The sequence below is a fragment of the Dama dama genome, chromosome 2, assembly GCF_033118175.1.
Source record: "Dama dama isolate Ldn47 chromosome 2, ASM3311817v1, whole genome shotgun sequence".
In the NCBI taxonomy this organism is placed as follows: domain Eukaryota; kingdom Metazoa; phylum Chordata; class Mammalia; order Artiodactyla; family Cervidae; genus Dama; species Dama dama.
The window spans coordinates 2,360,926-2,380,588 of record NC_083682.1 but is presented as its reverse complement, the minus strand read 5'-3'; the positions used below and the strand labels follow the sequence as shown (position 1 = coordinate 2,380,588).

At 62.1% G+C, this 19,663-nt stretch overlaps 1 protein-coding gene across 1 annotated transcript; it reads left to right on the top strand.

Annotated features, from left to right (window-relative positions):
* Positions 1 to 15,240: 15,240 nt before the first annotated feature.
* Positions 15,241 to 17,756, top strand: CDKN1C (cyclin dependent kinase inhibitor 1C). The gene is made up of 4 exons (XM_061156350.1): positions 15,241 to 15,463; positions 15,647 to 16,287; positions 16,821 to 16,957; positions 17,058 to 17,756. The coding sequence occupies exons 2-3, from the start codon at positions 15,657 to 15,659 to the stop codon at positions 16,952 to 16,954; spliced, it is 765 nt and encodes a 254-aa protein (XP_061012333.1). The 5' UTR covers positions 15,241 to 15,463; positions 15,647 to 15,656; the 3' UTR covers positions 16,955 to 16,957; positions 17,058 to 17,756.
* Positions 17,757 to 19,663: the final 1,907 nt, after the last annotated feature.

Here is a 19,663-nt window from a genome sequence, read left to right as displayed (position 1 = left end):
CCAGAGCGGGGCAGAGAGACAGATGCCTCCTGGGAGCTGCTCTTGGACCCACGTTCCCCGCAGTTACTGAGATGCCGGTTCTCCCTCCTTAAACACTGTGGCGCACCCACCAGCTTGGTCAGGGCCATCAGAATCCCAAGGTATGCAGGTCCGCCTGGCTTCAAGCTGTCCTTCCGGAGGACTAGCTCATGCCCCCTTGCAGTCACCCAGAGCCCCTGATGGAGCCCCGGGGAGCACACAGACTCCCTCTCGGGTCACAGTTTCCCAGATAAATGAGCAGAGGCCCACGCAGGACTCTGCCGCCCTCGACCTGCCTGCAGCTCAGAGCCAGGCCAACGTCAAAACCAATGTCCCCTCCACCATGTGTTACCCTCAGCTCAGGCCGCTCTCGAACTGCAGGGACCAGGAGCCTGAGACAGGTGGGGCAGGCGGCCCAGGAGCCCTCTCTGCCTCTGTGTGTGTGTGGGCGTGTGTGTGTGTGAGTGCTCAGTTGTGTCCTTGTGACCCCATGGACAGTAGCCTGCCGGGCCCCTCTGTCCATGGGATTCTCCAGGCAAGAACACTGGAGTGGGTTGCCATGCCCTCCTCCAGGGGATCTTCCCGACCCAGGGATGGAACCCACATCACCTGTGTCTCCCACACTGCAGGCGGGCTTTTTACCGCTGTACCGCCTGGGAAGCCACAGTGCCCGAGGAGACAGGCCAAAGTCTGGAAGTTAGCGTGGAGTCGGGGGAGATCCAGGCCTGCTGAGAGGCCTTTCTGGGAGGGGCAAGAGGGCCCTCAGGCCTCAGGCCAAGTGGCTCACGCCCTCTCTCCCAGAGTGGGCCTGTGATGGCGGCAGACTTGAGTCCAAAGGCAAGGGGCGGGCAGGAAGGGGCTGCTCACTCACCTCTCCCTTCCTCCTGCGGCACACGGTACCCACAGGTGGCGCGGGGCTGGCTGGAGCAGAGGCAATCAGATCCAGCCTGAGTATTCGTCACAATAGGCTCTGTGGGCAGGGAGCTTCCTGGGCCCGAGGGAGCTGGGAAATCCATTCACTTCGCTGGGCAACTGCACTTCCTGTGGACCTCCTCCCCACCCCCGGAGCAGTCACAGCCTCCCAGCCGGGTCTGAGCGGGGCTGGGGAGGAGGGCTTCTCAGAGGAGGTGACACCTCTGCAGAGTCCTAAGGATGAGCTGGAGGTGCCCCCGCCACACACCCGCTGCCTGTGATGGTGGTGAGGCGGGCGTGTGCAGGCAGGTGTGTGTGCACGTGTGTCTGCGTGTGTGGGAGAGGGCAGAGCACACCCAGTCTTCAGGTCACGCAAGGAGGTGCTGCAACGACTGCCCTGACTACGCTGGAGCCCGGCTCCAAGCCCGCCGCTTCTGGAAGGACCTCCAGCTGATGTGCTGACCGCAGGGGGCGGGCCGGTCGGAGGCGTGTCTGCAGTCCCGAGGAGGTGCCCGCGGACTCAGATAGGAGGTGGTGACGGAGGACGAGAGTCTGCAAAGCCAGGGAAGGAGGAGCTGGCGGGGTGTCTGGGTGGTGGCCGTCAGCTGAGAAGGAGCCAGGACGTGTGCGGGGGGCGGGGTCTGGAGGGGAGAACCTTCTGGGGCTCAGTGCTCGAGGGGGTGGAGTCCTGGCTCAGACACAGGTACAGGAGGTGGGGTCTGAGCCGGAGGTGCGATAGCGTGTCTCCTGCATCAGGACAGTATTTAAGGCCCTGACGCTGGAAGAGTGAAAAAGCCGGCTTAAAACTCAACGTTAAAAAAAAAACAAAGATCATGGCATCCGTCCCATCACTTCATGGCAAACAGAAGGGGGAAAAAGTGGAAGCAGTTATAGATTTTATTTTCTCGGGCTCCCAAATCATTGCGGATGGTGACTGAAGCCATGAGATTAAAAGATGCTTGCTTCTTAGAAGGAAAGCTATGACAAATCTAGTCAGTGTATTAAAAAGCAGGGACATCAATTTGCCAGCAAGAGTCCCTTTAGTCACAGCAGCTGTGGTTTTCCCAGGAGTCATGCATGGATGTGAGAAATGGACCATAAAGAAGGCTGAGCACTGAAGAATTGATGCTTTCGAACTGTGGTGCTGGAGAAGACTCTTGAGAGTCCCTTGGACAGCCAGGAGATCCAACCAGTCAATCCTGCAGGTGATCAACCCTGAATATTCATTGAAAGGACTGAGGCTGAAGCTGAAGCTCCAATCTTTTGGCAACCTGATACAGAGAGCTGACTCATTTGAAAAGACCCTGATTCTGGGAAAGATTGAAGGCAGGGGGAGAAGCGGACGACAGAGGATGAGATGGTTGGATGGCATCACCGACTCAATGGACATGAGTTTGAGCAAACTCTGGGAGATGGTGAAGGACAGGGAGGCCTGGCGTGCTGTAGTCCATGGAGTCGCAAAGAGTCGGGCCCAACTGAACGACTGAACAACAGCTCTGAGAGGGACAAACCCAGGAAGGGACTGATGGGGGTCTCGTGGAACTGTGCCGATTACTCTTCCTGGTCACCAAGGGCTCACCTCAACATCACCTCTTCAGGGAAGCCAAGGAGGTTTTGGCTGGAGCAGGACCCAGGCCGGGGGCAGGTCTCCAGGAGAGCTGACTCTCCCAGCCCAGGTGCCGAGGAACCTTCCAGACTGGAGTCTGTGACATAGACTTTGGGGACTGCAGTCTGGGCAGGGACTTCTTGGAGGAGGGGCAGGGGCTGGGCCTTGTGTGGGTTCTGACTCCCCTGTGGGCGGGGTCCTGGGACTGAGCCTTCAGGACTGGACCCGGCCACATCCCCAGAGGAGGCACTGCCAGCCGCCGGGGGCTTCTCCGCTGACCTCTTGTGATGTGGGGCCCCCTGGGCCCAGGGTCCAGGCAGAGGCAGGGCTGCAGAGGCCTGGAGTCCCAGCTCTCACCCACTGGCTCTGCCCCACTCCCGGCCCAGTGCTGGGGTGCAGGGGCCCACATGGTAGGGTGGGGGTCACTCACTCCAGGGGCTCTTGCAGGCCGATGGCTACAGCTGAGAGAGGAAGACAGCTTTGATGGGGAAGCATGGTGCATAGGCTGCTGGAGGCGGCATCCAGGCCAGAGGCCTGCAGACCAGAGATCCTGGGGCCCTCAGACGACTGCTGGGGTACACTGTGTGATGGCCATGTCCCCCCGTGACCAGAGAAGAGGAGGAACAGGGGACGCTGCTCTGGAAACCCTCAAGGAGGTGCTGATGGCCCCAGCTTGCCTGGGACCTGGGGCTTCCCATGTGCCAACAGGAACTGTCCTGGACAAGCTGGGCCACCCACTTATCCTGCCTCTCGGGTCCCTGGATGCCAGACAGACTCACACTGGGCTCTGACTATAGCAAGGATTGGGGGCACGCTGGGGTGGGGGGCGGCCCGGGCGGCAGAGTGGGTCTGGCACAGTGAGGCTGCAGGCCCCATCTCCAGGGCCCTGGGCTTCTGCAGGAACTGCAGCCTCAAGGGAGGGGTGTCCATCCAGGAGAGCCAGGGGTGAGTGGCCAGCCTCCAGTGGTCTGGCGTGGCGCGATGGTGGAAGGGCCGAAGGGCAGCCTGGAAGCAAAAGACGAGCCTTCCAACTTCCCAAGAAAGCAGGGCTCAGAGAGAAGAGCCACGCACACCTGGAGAGTGCTGGGAGCAGAGAGGGCCCGAGGCAGGACACGTGGTCTGCACGCGCGCCTCTCCACGTGCCCCGGGTGTCATGGCCCCTGAAACAGGCACAGGCCCGAGGGACTTGGAGGGAGCTTGCTCTCTCTCCCCAAGAACCACCTCCTCCCATCCTGGGCCCTCATCTCCGGCTAGAAGGGACTGCCTCTGTTCTGACCATCCATCCCACGTCCACGTCTCCCGGAACCTCCACCCATGGGGAACTCAGCAGAGAATCCAGGGAGAAGCAGGGAGACTTCTAGGGCCCAGAAGAGAAGTCACAAACTGACGCGGCCCTTCTTACCCTAGAGCCCCACCCTGGCCAAGCCCGGCCCCCTCCCCTCTCCAGGACGGCAGTTTCAGGGAGCCTGGCTATTCGGGTTCCGTTGGGGGCAGCCACGCTGACGGCTCCAGGGGTGACAAGCAGTAGCTGCCCATCTCTGCTCTGGGCGCCCTGGGACCTGGTGGGTAGGTTTCTAGGGCCCCTGCTGCTGTCCACCCCTAGGCCTCTGGGTGATGCCCAGCTCGGGGGTGGCCAGGTCTCGCACGCATTTTGCGAACGGGAATGCTAGCTATGAGGGATGACCCAGGCCTCTCTCTCCGCCCCTGCCACCCTGGGACTCAGCCCCACTGGATGAACCGGTGAACATAGGGCACAGGAGGGACAGCCCCGGTCCAGGCCTTGATCTGACAGTCAAGGAAGAGGGGCTCTGCAAGGTCACGGAGCTGACAGTGGCCAAGCAGGGGCCAGCCCTGCTCTGCAGGCAGCCCTGCTGGGCCAGCACGTCCACGGCTTAGCCGGCCTTGACAAGCGTCTCGTCCTCTCAAGCCTCAGCTTCCCCATCTGTGAAACGGTGTGTTTGTCAATCATGTCCAGTGCTTTTCGACCCCATGGACTCTAGCCTGCCAGGCTCCTCTGTCCATGGCATTTTTCAGGTAAGAGTATTGGAGTGGGTTGCCATTTCCTCCTGCAGGGGATCTTCCCTGACCCAGGGATCAAACCTGAGTCTCTTGTGTCTCCTTCATGTCAGGCAGATTCTTTTTTAAAAAACTATATTTATTTCTTTTTAACTGATTGATGATCGCTTTACAATATTGGTTTAATTTGTGTCGTTCATCAACATGAATTAGTCATGCTGCTGCTGCTAAGTTGCTGCTAAGTCGTGTCCGACTCTGTGCGACCCCATAGATGGCAGCCCACCAGGCCCCTCCATCCCTGGGATTCTCCAGGCAAGAGTACTGGAGTGGGTTGCCATTAGCCTTAGGTGTACATAAGTCAGGCCTTCCCAGTAGCTCAGCGGGAAAGAATCTGGCCTATAGTGCAGAAGTCGCTGGAGGTGCAGGTTCAGTCCCTGGGTTGGGAAGATCCCCTGGAGGAGGGCATGGCAACCCAGTCCAGCATTCTTGTCTGGAGAATACCATGAACAGAGGAGCTGGGTGGGCCACAGTCCATAGGGTCGCAAAGAGTCAGACACGATGGAACTGACTTAGCAGGCATGCACGTACATATGTCTCCTCCCTCTTGAAGCTCTCTCCCACCTCCCACCCTTTCCCACTCCTCTAGGTTGTTACAGAGCCCCGGTTTGAGTTCCCCGAGTCGTGTGGCAAATTCCCACTGGTGTCTAGTTACATGTATATATGCTTCCCTGCTGCTCTCTTCACTCATCTCACCCTCTCCTTCCCCGCTGGGTCCACAAGGCTGTCCTCTGTGTCTGCGTCTCCATCACTGCCCTGAGGGCGGCCCCATCTTTCTAGATTCCACATATATGAGTTAATACACGCATTCGTTTTTCTCTGACTTACTTCACTATGTATAATGGGCTCTAGGTTCATCCACCTCATTAGAACGGACTCAGATGCATTGCTTTTTATGGCTGAGAAGCATTCCATTGTTGGAGAAGGCAAAGGCACCCCACTCCAGTACTCTTGCCTGGAAAATCCCATGAACGGAGGAGCCTGGGGGGCTGTAGTCCATGGGGTCGCTAAGAGGCGGGCATGACTGAGCGACTTCACTTTCACTTTTCACTTTCATGCATTGGAGAAGGAAATGGCAACCCCCTCCAGTGTTCTTGCCTGGAGAATCCCAGGGATGGGGGAGCCTGGTGGGCTGCTGTCTGTGGGGTCACACGGAGTCGGACACGACTGAGCGACTTAGCAGCAGCAGCAGCAGCATTCCATTGTATGTATGTACCCCTGCCTCTTTATCCATTCATCTGTCGATGGACGTCTAGGTTGCTTCCACGTCCTCGCTAGTGAACAGTGCTGCAGTGAACACTGAGGTACATGTGTCTTTTTCAGTTTTGTTTTCCTCAGGGTATATGCCTAGAAGTGGGATTGCTGGGCCCTATGGTGGTTTTATTCTTGGTTTTTAAAGCAATCTCCATGCTGTCTTCCATACTGGCTGCATCAATTTACATTCCCACCAGCTGCACAAGAGTGTTCCCTTTTCTCCACACTCTCTCCAGCACTTGTTGTTTGTGGATGTTTTGATGATGGCCATTCTGACCAGTGTGAGGTGATATCTCATTATGGTTTTGATTTGCATTTCTCTAATAATGAGTGATGTTGAGCATCTTTTCATGTGTTTATTAGCCATTCATATGTTTTCTTTGAAGAAATGTCTGTTTAGGTCTTTTGCCCACTTTTTGATTGGGTTGTTTGTTTTCCTGCTATTGAGTTGTATGAGCTGCTTATATATTTTGGAAATTAATCCTTTGTCAGTTGTTTTGTTTGCTATTATTTTCTCCCATCCTGAGGGTTGTGTTTTCACCTTGTTTCTACTTTCCTTTGCTGTGCAAAACTTTTAAGTTTAATTAGGTCTCATTTGTTTATTTTCTCTCTTATTTCCATTATCCTAGGAGGTGGGTCATACAGGATCTTGCTGTGATTTCTGTCTACAGTGTTCTGCCCGTGTTTTCTTCTGAGAGTTTATAGTTTCTGGTCGTATACTTTGGGGCTTTCTTGGTGGCTCAGTGATAAAGAACCCGCCTGCAGGACAGGAGCTGTGGGAGACGTGGGCTTGATTCCTGGGTGGAGAAGATCCCCTGGAGGAGGGCATGGCAGCCCACTCCAGTGTTCTTGCCTGGAGAATCCCACGGACAGAGAACCCTGGTGGGCTATAGTCCACAGGGTCACCAAGAGTCGGACATGAGTGAGTGACTTAGGGCACAGCATGCGTGGTCTTACATTTAGGTCTTTATCTTTGTGTAGGGTGTTAGGAAGTGTTCTAATTCCGTTCTTTTGCATGTAGCTGTCCAGTTCTCCCAGCACCACTTATTGAAGAGACTGCTGCTGCTGCTGCTAAGTCGCTTCAGTCGTGTCCGACTCCGTGCGACCCCACAGACGGCAGCCCACCAGGCTCCCCCGTCCATGGGATTTTCCAGGCAAGAACACTGGAGTGGGGTGCCACTGCCTTCTCTGATTGAAGAGACTACCTTTTCCCAATTGCATGTTCTTGCCTCCTTTGTCAAAGATAAGGTGCCCAGAGGTGTGTGAGTTTCTCTCTGAGCTTTCCGTCTCGTTCCACGGTTTAGTCTTCCGTTCTCGTGTCAGCATCATACTGTCTTGATGACTGTAGCTCCGCAGTATAGCCTATAGCTTTGCAGTATGTACCTGAAATCAGGTAAGTTGATTTCTCCAGCTCCATTCTTCTTTCTCTCAAGACTGCTTTGGCTGTTTGAGGTCTTTTGTGTTCCCATACGAATTGTGAAATTTTTTGTTCTAGCTCTGTGAAAAATGCCATTGGTAATTTGATATGCGGGTGGATTCCTTACTGCTGGGCCAAAGGGGACAACGCTAACTCCTCCCTTGTAAGATACACATGCAGGTTTAATGGAGCAATTTGCACGTAAGTTGTGTGGCCAGGGGTGGCTACCTGGCACAGAGAGGGTGTGCTGCCAGCAGCAGCTGGGTCCCAACCAGGGCCACTGCTGAGTGTCGGGCACGTGTGCAGAGGGTGGGACGGCCTGAGCGTTAGATGGAGACCCTCCAGGCACAGCAATCTGCATCCACAGACGCCCCTGGGTGGGGCAGGGTCCTAGCTGCTTGTTATGTAAAGGCCGCTTCATCCTGTCTGACAGTTTATTGGGGAACTGCACATGACTAGGTAACGCAGATGCTTTTGTTGGGGTCTGAGTCACACTGCCAGCCCGTGTCCCTGGGCTTGGAGCAAACGTCCAGGTTTTATTACAAAAGCAGCCAGTGGGGTCCTCAGGGCTTGGCTGGGCCTTGCCCTTCCGCCAGGTCTGGAGGGAGAGGCCCACCAGGAGGCTGCTGGCTAGGCACACAGACATGGCCTCTGAGCCTCTTCCGGAGCCACGCAGATGAGAAAGCGAGGCACGGAGTGGTCACCCGTTTTCCTTTGCCCGAGGAGGAGGTGGTCACTCTGCCCAGCTCTGAAGCCCACAGATCTCCCCCGCCCCGTACCTCCTGTCATAGGAGGCCTGCCAGCAGGGAGTGAAGTGGCAGAGGTGGAAAAGTCAGATGCCACCAGCAGGAATCCGGGCCCCCCGGTACCCTGGGGGCAGCTGTGGCTGGTGGCCAGATCCCCTGACCCTCAGCAAGGGCCTGCTGCCTCTCACCTGCCACCTGTGCTCCAAAGTCACGAGGCGCCGTCCTCCTGAGTCCCCCCCCTCCTTCTGTCTGCTGCCACCCCAGGCTCCTGGAGCCCTCAGACCTGGCCTCGCTGGGGCCCCAGCCCCCGGCCTGGGGCCCGTCATTACCCGCTTGACTGCCTTTCTCACCTCGCTCCCAGGCGCTGGCACCTGCCTCCACCACTCAGACTGCAGGAGCCTGGACCCCCAGCTAGAAACCTCTGGTGCTCCCTTGTGCCTTCAGGATGAAACCAGTCCTGAGCCAGACGGAGCCCCGGGCCCTGCGAGCCAGCCGTCTCCAGCCCCCACCCGGCCTGTGCCCGTCTCCCTCTGCGGGGCACCAGCCGTGATGGGCTGGGAATGCCCGGCCCCTTCCCTGCCTGGGGCCCCCTCCCTTCCCAAGCGCCTCCTCCTCATCCCAGACCTGGAGTGGCCCCTGCTGGGGGCTCCTGCTGGGGGCTCAAGACTCCCCCTCATTGCACGACCCCTCCCCCCGGTAGCTGTGGAGGGTCAGGGCTCCTGCCTGGTTGTGGGTGGCTTGGATGCGGATTGCAGGCCTTTCCTGGTGGCTTGCAGGGTTCCCTCAGGGTGTAGGCTTATTTTCGAGTGTGGACAGCTGATGGAGAATGCGGGGCACGCACGTCCTTCCAAGCTCGCGTCTTATCTGCTGCTCCCCAGTCAGATGCTCCCGCCTGAGGCGCCCGCATGTGCCCACGAGGCTCCAGGCCCTGGCTCCCAGCCCAGAAATGAGAGTTATGATTACTGATTTGGTTGTTGATATTGTTAGGTGAATCAAAGTTCAGTTCGCAGACCAGGGGTCGAACCCAGGCCTCTGCCAGCGAACGCGCCCAGTTCAAACCACTGGACCACCAGGGAGCTCCCCAGCGGCGCTTCAGGAGGAAAGGCCACACGCAGCGGCCGCCCAGACCCTGCAGCGGGCGGCCGGGCGCAGGCCTTACAGGGGGGCTCAGACCAGCGACCCCGGTGGAGGGGCGAGGGCAGGGGCCCTGGGGTGAGGCCTGGCCCTGGCGGGCCCTGATGGGGAGAAGAGGAGGAGGGTGGGGGTGACGGGCAGCGGGGAAGGAGGGAGGGAGTGGGGGAAGGGAAGGGCAGGGGTGGGGGCCTGGGGAAGCGGGGAGGGGAGAGGACGGAGGCCGGCAGGGCCCTTACCTGGGGTCTGTGCGCTCTTGGCCTCCCCCCGCCCCGCCCCTGCTCCCCGGCTCCCGCCAGGCCCTGGAGACAGGAGAGGCCTGAGCACTATTTCCCACTAAGGTGTGAGTGACGCCTAGGGGTGCTAGGATGGTTTTGAAACTGAGGCTTCCCCCCTCCACAGACTTGACCCTGGGCAGACCCGCACCCCAATCTTAGACTTGAGACTCTGGAGTCACAGGGGACGAGGCCCTTGTCCAAACCACCCACAGGGTGAGGAAGGGGCGAGGTGGGCGGGCGAGGCTGGGGCCGGCCTGGGGGACCACTCGGTCCCGTGTGCGCGCTGGGCGGGCTGCAGCGGACGGCGGTGCCGCCAGTGGACACCAGGGGGCAGCAGGCCTCCAGTTTCGGGGCTCCGGCGGCGAAGGAACGGCGGGGAGGGGGCCGGAGCCCGGCCCCGGGCGCCGCTCACGTGGAGGACGGTCCCCCTCGCCTCAGCCCCTCTGGCGGGGCCATCGTGGGGCGGGGGGCCGGGAGGGGGGACGGGACAGACCCCCCTGGCGCCGCGCGCCCGCTCTGCCCAGCCCCGGGCTCAGGGGAGGGCCGGCTTTCACCTCCTGACCCCTGTCCTGATCAGCTGCTTTGCTCGCCTTGGAAACTCGCCCGGGGGGAGCTGGGGAAACGTGAAGAAAGAGTGGACGGGGGAGGGGACGGGTGGCGAGGGCGGCGGCGCCTCCTGCACCCTGCCCTGATGGGGGACGCCCCGGGGCTGGCCGCCCCAGTGCGGGGTCAGCACTAGTGCTCAGCGGGGTCTCTGAGGCCGGAACCCCGTCCTGTTGGGTGACTGCAGACCAAGTCCTGCTGGGGAGCGGGGGCCGAGGGGGTGGGACGCACTCACACCTCCTCCCTGGCGTTTCAGCTGCTCCTAAATCAGGTGGGGTAGGGGCAGCAGGGTGGGAGGTGAGTCCCCGGTGTCCCCGGGTGGACAGAAGATGCTCATGGGGACCCCACTAATTCGAGAAGACAAGACGGGAAGTGGGGGGCATGGTGGGCGTGAGGGCTGGGGATGTGGGCAGTTTATTCCCCGGGAAGGACCGTCCAGTCTGTCTCCTGCGGGCGAGGAGGAGGGGAGCCTGGTGGGGCTCAGAGCTGACCACAGAGGGGTCTGAGGTGGGCCCTGGGCCCCTCCTGGGTGCCTGCCTTCTGCCCCAGGACTCCTCCCCTGCCCTGGGAGGCTCTGTCTGGAGCCTCGGGTGACCAGTGGTCCAGGGTCTCCAGGGCCGTTCGGGACTGAAGCCAGAAAAGCCCGCGGCAGGGTGGGAGGAGGGGTCCCTCTGCTTGAGACCCGGGGAGAGCGCAGGGAGCCGCCCCAGGCTGCTTTGGAGTTGGGGCTGGGGCGCTCTGGGGCCCTGGGCTGCTCCTGTTCCCGCCGCTCCCCGCCCCCAGGGCTGCCCAGTCCCTCCCGCAGATTCGGGGGAGGGGGGCATGAGGACCCCGGCCCGGACCCCCAGCACAAGGCCGCCCCTGTAATCGGAGCTTCGGATTCGCGTCGTGCGGCTTGTGGACGCGTCAGCGGAGGGAGGCCGGCACCTGCGGAGGACGTGCCTGGCAGCGGCCCGAGAACAGCCCGTCCTGGGGGGGCTGGAGGCGGGGCGAGCCGAGCGCGGGAACTCGGTGCGGGAGGGACAGCCCGGCCGCGCGGGCGCTGGGCGCCGGCCAACTGCGCCGGGAACCCTCCTGAGCAGGCGCGGGCGCAGAGCCGGGTCGGGCCGCCCATCGCTGGGGGCTGGCGGTTAATCTGTAACTCTCCTACCCCTTGGAGGCCCCATCTTGTAGACGAGGGAAGGTGAAGCTTAGAGGGGCCTGCGGGGCCGGCCCGGGGCCTTGGTCCTGTTTGCTGCCTCATGATGTGCCTCGACGCCCCGGGCGCGCTGCGTGGGCTGGTGGAGAGCCTTGCCCTGGTGGGTGCCAGGTGGACAAGCTAAGACCTACACGGGGGAAGAAACATGACCGAGCAGGAGTATGGTCACCTCCCTGCTGGGATGAACCCTAGGGGTCAGCCATCCCTGGGCAGGGCTTGGGAGGGATGTCAGGGGAGGGGAACCGGGGAGCTCTGGACTTTTCCTCTCCTGCTTTCCTGCCTACCAGACCCTCATAGGCGTCCAGGGGTCTGGGCCAGGGGCATGAACCAGCTGCCCTTGAGCGCTGGATGACCACAGGCAGTGTGCTTAACCCGTCTGAGCCATGGGCTCCTCTCTTGGAAAATGGGCATCAAACACCTCCCTCTGCAGGTTCTTGAAAGGGTTATGAGGCAAGGTGCCCAGCCAGGGTGCAGGGCAGGCTGGAGGTCCCTGGTGTGGTCAGGGTTGGCCGTGTCCCTCCAGACTTCTCAGATCTGCAGTCACCCAGATGGATAGCAGTTGGGGAGCTGGATAGCAGTTGGGGAGCTGCTTGGAGGGGCACAGGCACAGACAGGCCAAGGAGAACTGTGGGGGGTGAGCCCCCCAACACACTGGCCCTGTGGGCCCCCAGGAGAAGGGGGGTTTGGGGCAGCTAGAGAGGCGGCTGGTGGGGGACTCGGCCAGCAGGGGGCAGCACGCGGCTGCAGATGGCGTTTTCCGGACACCAGGGACCTGGCTCCCGCTGAAGTCCGGAAAGGCTCCCTCTCCCAGACTCAGCCTCCACAGCTGTAAACAGAGCCCACAAGACCCAGCCCGCCTGTGGGGCTTTGTGAGGACCAAACCCCACCGGGCCTTGACCACTGTAAGCTGGAGCAGGCCCTTGCATCTTCCCCCACCTTCACTCCTCGTCTAGAAAGTGCCCACCCAGGTATACCCGGGCCATCTATGCAGGTCGGGGGAACCAGTGTCTGTCAGACACCCCTCATTTTTACAGTGGTTGAAGATGCTATAAAAATTCATTTCGCACGCCCAAGATGGTCAGGTGGGTGTGCAGAGGGCGCCGCTGGGGCTGGGGGGGGTGGTCCCACTCAGGGTGGGCTTTCGGGGCTCCTGCCCTCTGCAGCAGAGAGGCGGGGAGAAGGAGGATTGCCCTGTGGGCCTGGGGGGGAAGCGGCCCCTGCCCACGTTCCGTAGCACTCCCCCCCCACCGCCCCGCCTGCTAAGGGCTGGGGGAGAACCACGTGGTTCAGTGTGCTTAGAGGAGAAGGCAGAGGTTTGGTGAGCTCATGGCTTTTCCTGTGTCCTCCTCGGTTGGCCGAGGGGCGAACTACAGTGATGCAGGATGCAGCAGGGGGCCTGGTGCTTAGGCCTGCCACCCCTGCCCACCCACCCACTCCCCCCCCCCACCCCCGGCTGCAAATAGGCTCTGCTCCCCTCCCCTCTTGCAGGATTTGGGGGCGAGAGTAGCCACACCCCTCCTGGTTCTGATGTCTGCACAAACCTTGCTCCTTTTAGCTTGCTTTTTTTTCCTTCGGCTACATTTTTAATTACAAAAGTAGAGCCTGGATGTTGTGCCTAGATAGATGCTCGCTCGCTCTCAGAGGCTGTGGGCCTCTTCTCAGGGCAGAATTCAGCCCCCCCCCCCCCCGCCCCACCGCCCCATCCCAGGCTCAGGGAGGGACCTAGCCCACTCCTGGCCTAGCAGGTTCAGTAGGCCAGTGGGTACCACATTGGATCAAATTCGGGATCCCAGACTCACAAAGTCACCTCCCTGCACTAACAAGGCGACCCAAAGAGGAGGTGTCCCGCAGCCCCTGGAGAAGTATTAAGTAGGAAGTCAGAAGACAGGCGGTGGGGCGGGTCTAAACCCTGCCTTGCGGCCCTGGCGGCTCACCCAGGCTCTCTGTTCCCTGCCCCGTAGGACAGGTGGGGCTCAGTCAGGGGCCCACGGAAACCGTCCTGCCCAGGGCTCAGCTGCCCGAGGCCCCACGGCTGCGGCACTGTGTGATCTGGAGAGATGCCACACCCACCCCTGTCCGTGGAGACCAGGCTCTGAGTCACAGGCTGCTGGGCTTGTCACTGTGGAGGCCCTGGGGCCCACCAGCTGGACTCAGCTGGCGCCCACGGAGGTGTCCTGTGTGCCCCGGAGGGGCTGGGGTGGCCCTCCTACGCCGTTCCCTGGACGGTGCATGTGGAGGGCGGGTCGCGTGGAGGCCTGGTTTACCGGCGTCTCCCGGTAATCTACGAGGAGCGTGCTAGGTCTCCCGCCCCGTGGGGCCCTGGGCAGACAGGTGCTCACACCATAAGGCAGTCCCCGGGGGTCCAGAGCGGGGCTGGGAGGGCGGCGGCTTCTCTCGTGTTGGAAAGGAGACAGCCTGGAGACAAAGCCTGGGTTAGGGGTTGGCCCTTCCCTGGCCTGCCTTCCTGCATGGCTGGAGCTGGGGCATCCTGACCCGGTGGGAAATCCTCGGGGCGGGGGGGCACGTGGTTCCATGCTGTGTGTTCACTGCCCGCTGTGGACTGTGCATACGGCCTCTGGGGAGGCTGGCGCGGCTGTGGCACTCGGGTGGGGCGAGGCCCAGGCTGGGAGACACGAGCCCCGCCCAACGGATCCACAGGGCCAGGGCAGCCTTTGTCATCTTGTTTTTATTTTCCCGGAAGGTAAAAACTTGTCGCATCTGTACTTGCTGTGGGAAATTTGGACTAGAGTGTACAAAAAAGAATAAAGAAATTGACACAAAGCATCAGCTTTGGTCCTGCTCTCCAGAGCCAAGAGTGGTAACCTGCCCTGTCCCTCAGCTGGGTTGATGCCCCTCCCTTCAAACCTTGCCTCCCCTGAGCCGCCTCCGGGACATCTGCAGTGTCGTCCTGAAGCCCCGTTCCCTGAGTGTCCTGGAACCCACGGGACCCTGCGGGGGAGTCAGACAGGTGGGGTTGGGCCAGTCTCCTCTAACCTCCTTCACTGGGGCCCTGGGCTCCCCAGTGGAGAAGCCTCCAGTGCCCTCTCCAATATCGAGCACTGCAGCCTCTAGCCAGCTAGCCTGGGCAGTCCAGAACCCCGCCCGGCCAAGCCCTATGCGGCTGAGCACCCAGTTAGTGATGTGATGGGCACAGCTCAGGATGGGCATGGCCAGTTTCCCATCCACTGAGTAGGGTGGGCAGCCTCAAGAGCTAGGGTCTTCAGACCCTGGCCCCAGACGATTACAGCTGGCCCTCAAGGTGTCTGCCACTTTGCCCTGGGAGAAAAGTGGAGCAGATCTTTCCTCCCCCTGGTCCCCCAAAGCCCTCTTTCTCTTAGCTCGAAGGCCTTCGGTCTAGCAGGTGTTAGGGCTCCAGGTGCGCGGAACCCCGGCAGGGACACAAGCCTCGGGAGCGGCAGACCGCGCGGGGGCAGCCGAAGACCCCCTCTAGCTCCAGCCAGGGACGAGCTGTCCGCGGCGGCTTAAAGGCCCGTCAACTGGCACCGGAGGCCGAAGGCCGAGCGCAGGCGGCCGGGCTGGACGACCCCCGGGGGGCCAGTTGGGCCAGGCTGAACGCCGGTCCTGCCGGGGGGTCGTCGCCCGCCGAGCCCGGGAGGGCGCGCGGGCTGGGGTGTCGGGGGGCCCTCGCCACCATCGCCGAGCAGCCCCCGCCTTGCAGACAAAGGAGCCGGCGGGGGGCGGGAGCGGGGGGCGGGAGCGGGGGGCGGGGGCGGGGGGGGGATGGGGCGAGGGGGCGGGGCGCCGCGGTGTCACGTTACCGCCCGCAGCGCCCTTTAACTTCGGCCCCGCCCCGCGCCCCGCCCCCGCCCCCGCCGCCGCGCGCGCCCCGCGCCCTGCCAATCGGCCCTCGCGCCCCGCCCCGCCCTCGGGTGGGTGTGTGCGCAGGGCCAATGGGTGGCGGGCGGGGGCGGGGCGCCGGAGGGGCGGGGGAAGCGCGGCGCCCGCCAATCGCCGCGGTGTTGTTGAAACTGAAAATACTACATTATGCTAATAGCAGCAGGGCCCGCGCGCGGGGGGGGTGGGACCCTCGCGTATAAAGGGGCGCGCGAGGACTGGGCGTTCCACAGGCCAAGTGCTCTGCGCTCGGTGGGTGCCAGCCAGGCCAGAGCCAGCCGAGCGACCGAGGACAGGCACAGAGGGGGCGCGGCCGCAGGTCGGACGACACCGCGAGCGAGCCTCAGGAGCAGTCAGCGTCCCGACAGCCAGGTAGCCGCCGCGCCACACTCCCGCCGCGTCCCTGTGCAAATGCAGACTCCGGCTGAGCGGGGTCTCACTTGCACGCGGCCCCCGCCCTCCTTCCCTCTCCTCCTCCTCCCTCCTCCTTTTCCTCTCCTCTCCTGCCGCCCGTCCCGCGCAGCCCTCGGACACGTCCGACGTGTGTCTCCGCAGCGCATTGGCAATGGAGCGCCTGGTCGCCCGCCGCAACTTTCCCATGATCGCGCGCACCAGCGCCTGCCGCAACCTCTTCGGGCCGGTGGACCACGAGGAGCTGGGCCGCGAGCTGCAGATGCGCCTGGCCGAGCTGAACGCCGAGGACCAGCGTCGCTGGGACTACAACTTCCAGCTGGACATGCCACTGCCGGGCCCCGGGCGCCTGCAGTGGACCGAGGTGGACAGCGAGTCCGTGCCCGCCTTCTACCGCGAGACGGTGCAGGTGGGGCGCTGTCGCCTGCTCCTGGCGCCTCGTCCCCGCCCGGACGGCGCGGCCAATAGCCCGCCTCCCGGGGCGCTGGCCGAGGAGTCCCTCGACGGCCTCGGGGAGGCGCCGGCGTCGCCGTCCAGCGGCCAGGCCGTAGCGCCTGCCCAGGCCGCGGCCCCGGCGCCTCAGGAGGGCGCCGAGCAGGAGGCGGTCCCGCCGCCGCGCAGCCAGGAGCCCCAGGCCGAGCCGCCGCACTCAGGGATTTCGGGGCGCCCCGCGCCGGGCACTGCCGCCGCTGGCACCAACACCGCCGCCAACGCCGCCGGTGCTGCCACCACTGCCGCCGCCGGAGGCGCCGCGATCAAGAAGCTGTCCGGGCCTCTCATCTCCGGTGAGTCCTGCGCGGCCCCGCCCCGGCCCGGCTCGGCCCTGCTTTGTCCGGCCAGCCGGGTTCCCCGGCCCTCGGGGGCCTCCCTGGGTCCCCGCCTCCTCCGTGGCGTTAAAGGGCCCGCAGCGCGCGGGGCGAGGTTATGCCCGCACCCCGTCCCCACCCTGTGGTCGTGCTCTCGGGAGGTTCGCACGGGAGGGTTGGGAGGGCGCGCCCTGTTCCCCTCTGAGCACGATCCACGCCCGGGCCACCGAAGCCCCTCCTCGGGCGCGGCCCGGCGCCGCAATTGCGGCGCGGAGTGGGTTAAACGCGGCGGTAGCCCCGGGGGGCTTGGCCGCGGGACCAGGGGAAATGCTTAGACAGCACTTTGCGCGGCGACGTAAACAAAGCTGACCCGCCGCGGACCTCGGCGCGGGCGGGGACGGCGCCCCTACCCCGGCCCGGCAGCCGCCCGCGCGCCCCCCTCTCCGCCCCGGCCCCTCTCAGGCTCCCAGGCCGGCCCCGCCCTGACCGGCTCCGCGCGCTGTCGCCGGCAGACTTCTTCGCCAAGCGCAAGAGACCCGCGCCCGAAGCCAAGGCGTCGAACGAGGTTCCCGCGGGATGCGCCGCGCCTGGCGCCGCTCCAGCCGTCGGCTCGGCTGAGCAAACCCCGCGCAAGCGGCTGCGATGAGAGGTGTGGGCGGCGGCCGCGGCGGGGGAGGGGGGGAGGGGTGCCCCGCGCGGTCCTCGCGGCCCTTCTGTCGCCCCTCGTTCACTGCGCCTCTCTCCCGTAGCCTCTTGCCCAAAGAGCCCTGACGGAGCCCGTCGGGCAGCGGACAGAAGAGGAGCGCTGGGCCTCGGCTGGGACCGTCCATGTAGCAGCAACCTGCGGCAGCTGCCGCGAAGCGTTCGGTTTCGTGTTTAAAGTTTGACAACTGTGCAATGTATTAATAACGTCTTTTATATCTAAATGTATTCTGCCCAAGGAGTACACTGGTCCCAAGGTGTAAAGCTTTAAGAGTCATTTATATAAAATGTTTAATCTCTGCTGAAACTCAGTGCAAAAAAAATGAAAAAGACAAAAAAAAAAGGAAAAAAGAAAAAAAACCTGTATATTTGTACAAAAATTTTTAAAGTTATACTAACTTATATTTTCTATTTATGTCGAGGCGTGGGCCGCTCTGCCACGCCGCAGCTCGGTTATTGGTTATGCCAAAGGCACCTCACTCGCATCTGGTTATCAACAAGTGTAAATTTATTTTTTGTAGCGTATTCTGGGGGGTGGGGGTCACTCACAAGCTGTAGCTGCCGTACAAGCCCATCTAGCTTGCAGTCTCTTCGCGCTTTCGCTGTCTCTTTTTACTATTATGATTATTTTAAACTTGAAGACAAATCTGTTTTTTTTTGAAATGGTTCCTGAGCCGTCTGCACCACTGCCCCGGCTCCTCGTCCGCCGGGTTCTAAATAAAGAGGCCGAAAAATGCTGCAACTCAGCTCCCGTGTGCTTGTACTGCCTCCAGCTTTCGCCCCTGGCACCCCCCAAAAGTTAGGGAGTTAGAGCTGGGGGGGCAGCCTAAGAGGGCGGGGGACGAGGACTTTCTCCTGGCAGCGCTAGCGCGCCCACGTGCACCACGGCGCTAATTTAGGGATGAGCGGCCCCGCCCTCGCTGTCGGTTTATCACACACACGAATACACACACACACCCCGTGCAGGGCTCGGAGCAGAGACCAAGACTCAGTTTCCCTGGCTCCGGGGAAGCCACCCATACCCCGGCTGCCCAGTGGGACTCAGGTGGGCACCGGCGGAGGCCGGGCTGGTCGCGGGCCCAATGAGCGGGAACTTAGCTTTTAAAGTTCTCGAGACCCCGTACAAGGTGGAGCCTCAAGCCGCTCCGAAGCCCCCAGCTTCGTGGGCCCTGGTGTCCCCCAGGGTGGGGCCGCAGGACCCAGATGTGTTCCCGGCCTGTTGGGCCCACAGTGGGGGAGGGGCGGGCTGCGGGGGAAGAAGGGGGAGGGGGAGACAAGGGGAGGCGCCCAGTGGCAGGTGGGGGTGGGGAGGGATGCGATGCGCCACGGCTTCGGTGGAAGAATTCAAGACTCGGTCCATGCGCACCCATCAGCCTTCTCGTCTCCAACTGCTCCCTTTTCGTCAACGGGAGAGGTTTATTATATATATTTTTTAGTAGCTGACCTATAAACCTCTGAAAATTATGGCTTACAACGGAAAGGGTGAGGGAAAAGAGCAAAATCCGAAGGCTAACGGTATTTTTGCCGGTGCCTCGGACCAGGGGAAGCGGAGAAGTGGTGGTGTATTTTTCTAAGTTAACTGTTTTGGGGCTGTTTGCGACACTGATGTCCCCCACGGGTCAGGGTCAAAGGCTTGGCTGAAGCCTCAGTCCTGGAGGTTCACTTACCCTCCCCCAGCTGCCTGAAAGGGTGGGGAGGAGGATGATGGAGACGGGTCCCCAGGTCCAGCTGGGGCTGAGAAAAGCCCCCCCACCTCCCACCACTCAACGCAGCCCCCCGCTTCCCCCGACCCGGGGACACGAGAGTGGGGCCCCTGCTGCCTTCAGCACAACCGGAATACAATGAGACCTGCCGTGACTTCAGCCCCCACGCCTATCCTCCAGCGTGGGGGTCTGCCCGAGGCCTTCCCCCCACCACACCGTGTGACCAGAAGCCAGCGAAGTCCTGCTGAGCGGGTGAGGGTGGTGGGAGCCATCGAGGGCAGCGACACCCTGCCTGAATGACACTCGTGACTGAGGACAGAGTCTGGCCGGGGTGGGCACCTCCCCACCCCCACACTCAGTGCTGCCCAGGCATCCTGGCCCCTGTCTGCCTCGCACAGCCCTAGCCCCCCGCCTGGGACCTGCGGATGCATCCCCCTGCCACCTGGATTCCTGGTGTCACCGAGGGTGGCTTTCTCAAAAGCAGCACCAGGGCCGTGTAGAGATGGGGGCTAGTTCCTCCCCTAAGGTAAGGGGCTTGCAGCAGAGACCCAGAGGCTGCCCCCCCGTAGGGAAAAAGGCCTGCATTTTGAGTCATATGTGTGACCAGGCAGCTTATTATGGACCAGGCTGGGAAGACAGAATATAGGGCCTTTAACCATAAACCGAGGAAGGGAGGATGAAGGGGCAGAAGCTGAGGAGGGACTGCCCTGGGCAGTGGTGGGCAAGGCACTTTAGCTGGGTGTTTGGGCGTGGGCTGGCACCCATGTGCCAGGCGGGACGGGGCCTGTGTGTGGACGGGGGACCAAGGCTGAGAGGGAGACAAGGTGAGCGCATTGGAGCCGGAGGGTCCTGGTGAAGCAGGAGAGTGAGGCCAAGGGGGCCCCAAGGAGAGTGGGGAGGTCTTCCCTGGTGCGGGCCTGGCCTTCTTGGTGCATGTTGGGGGGGGGGGC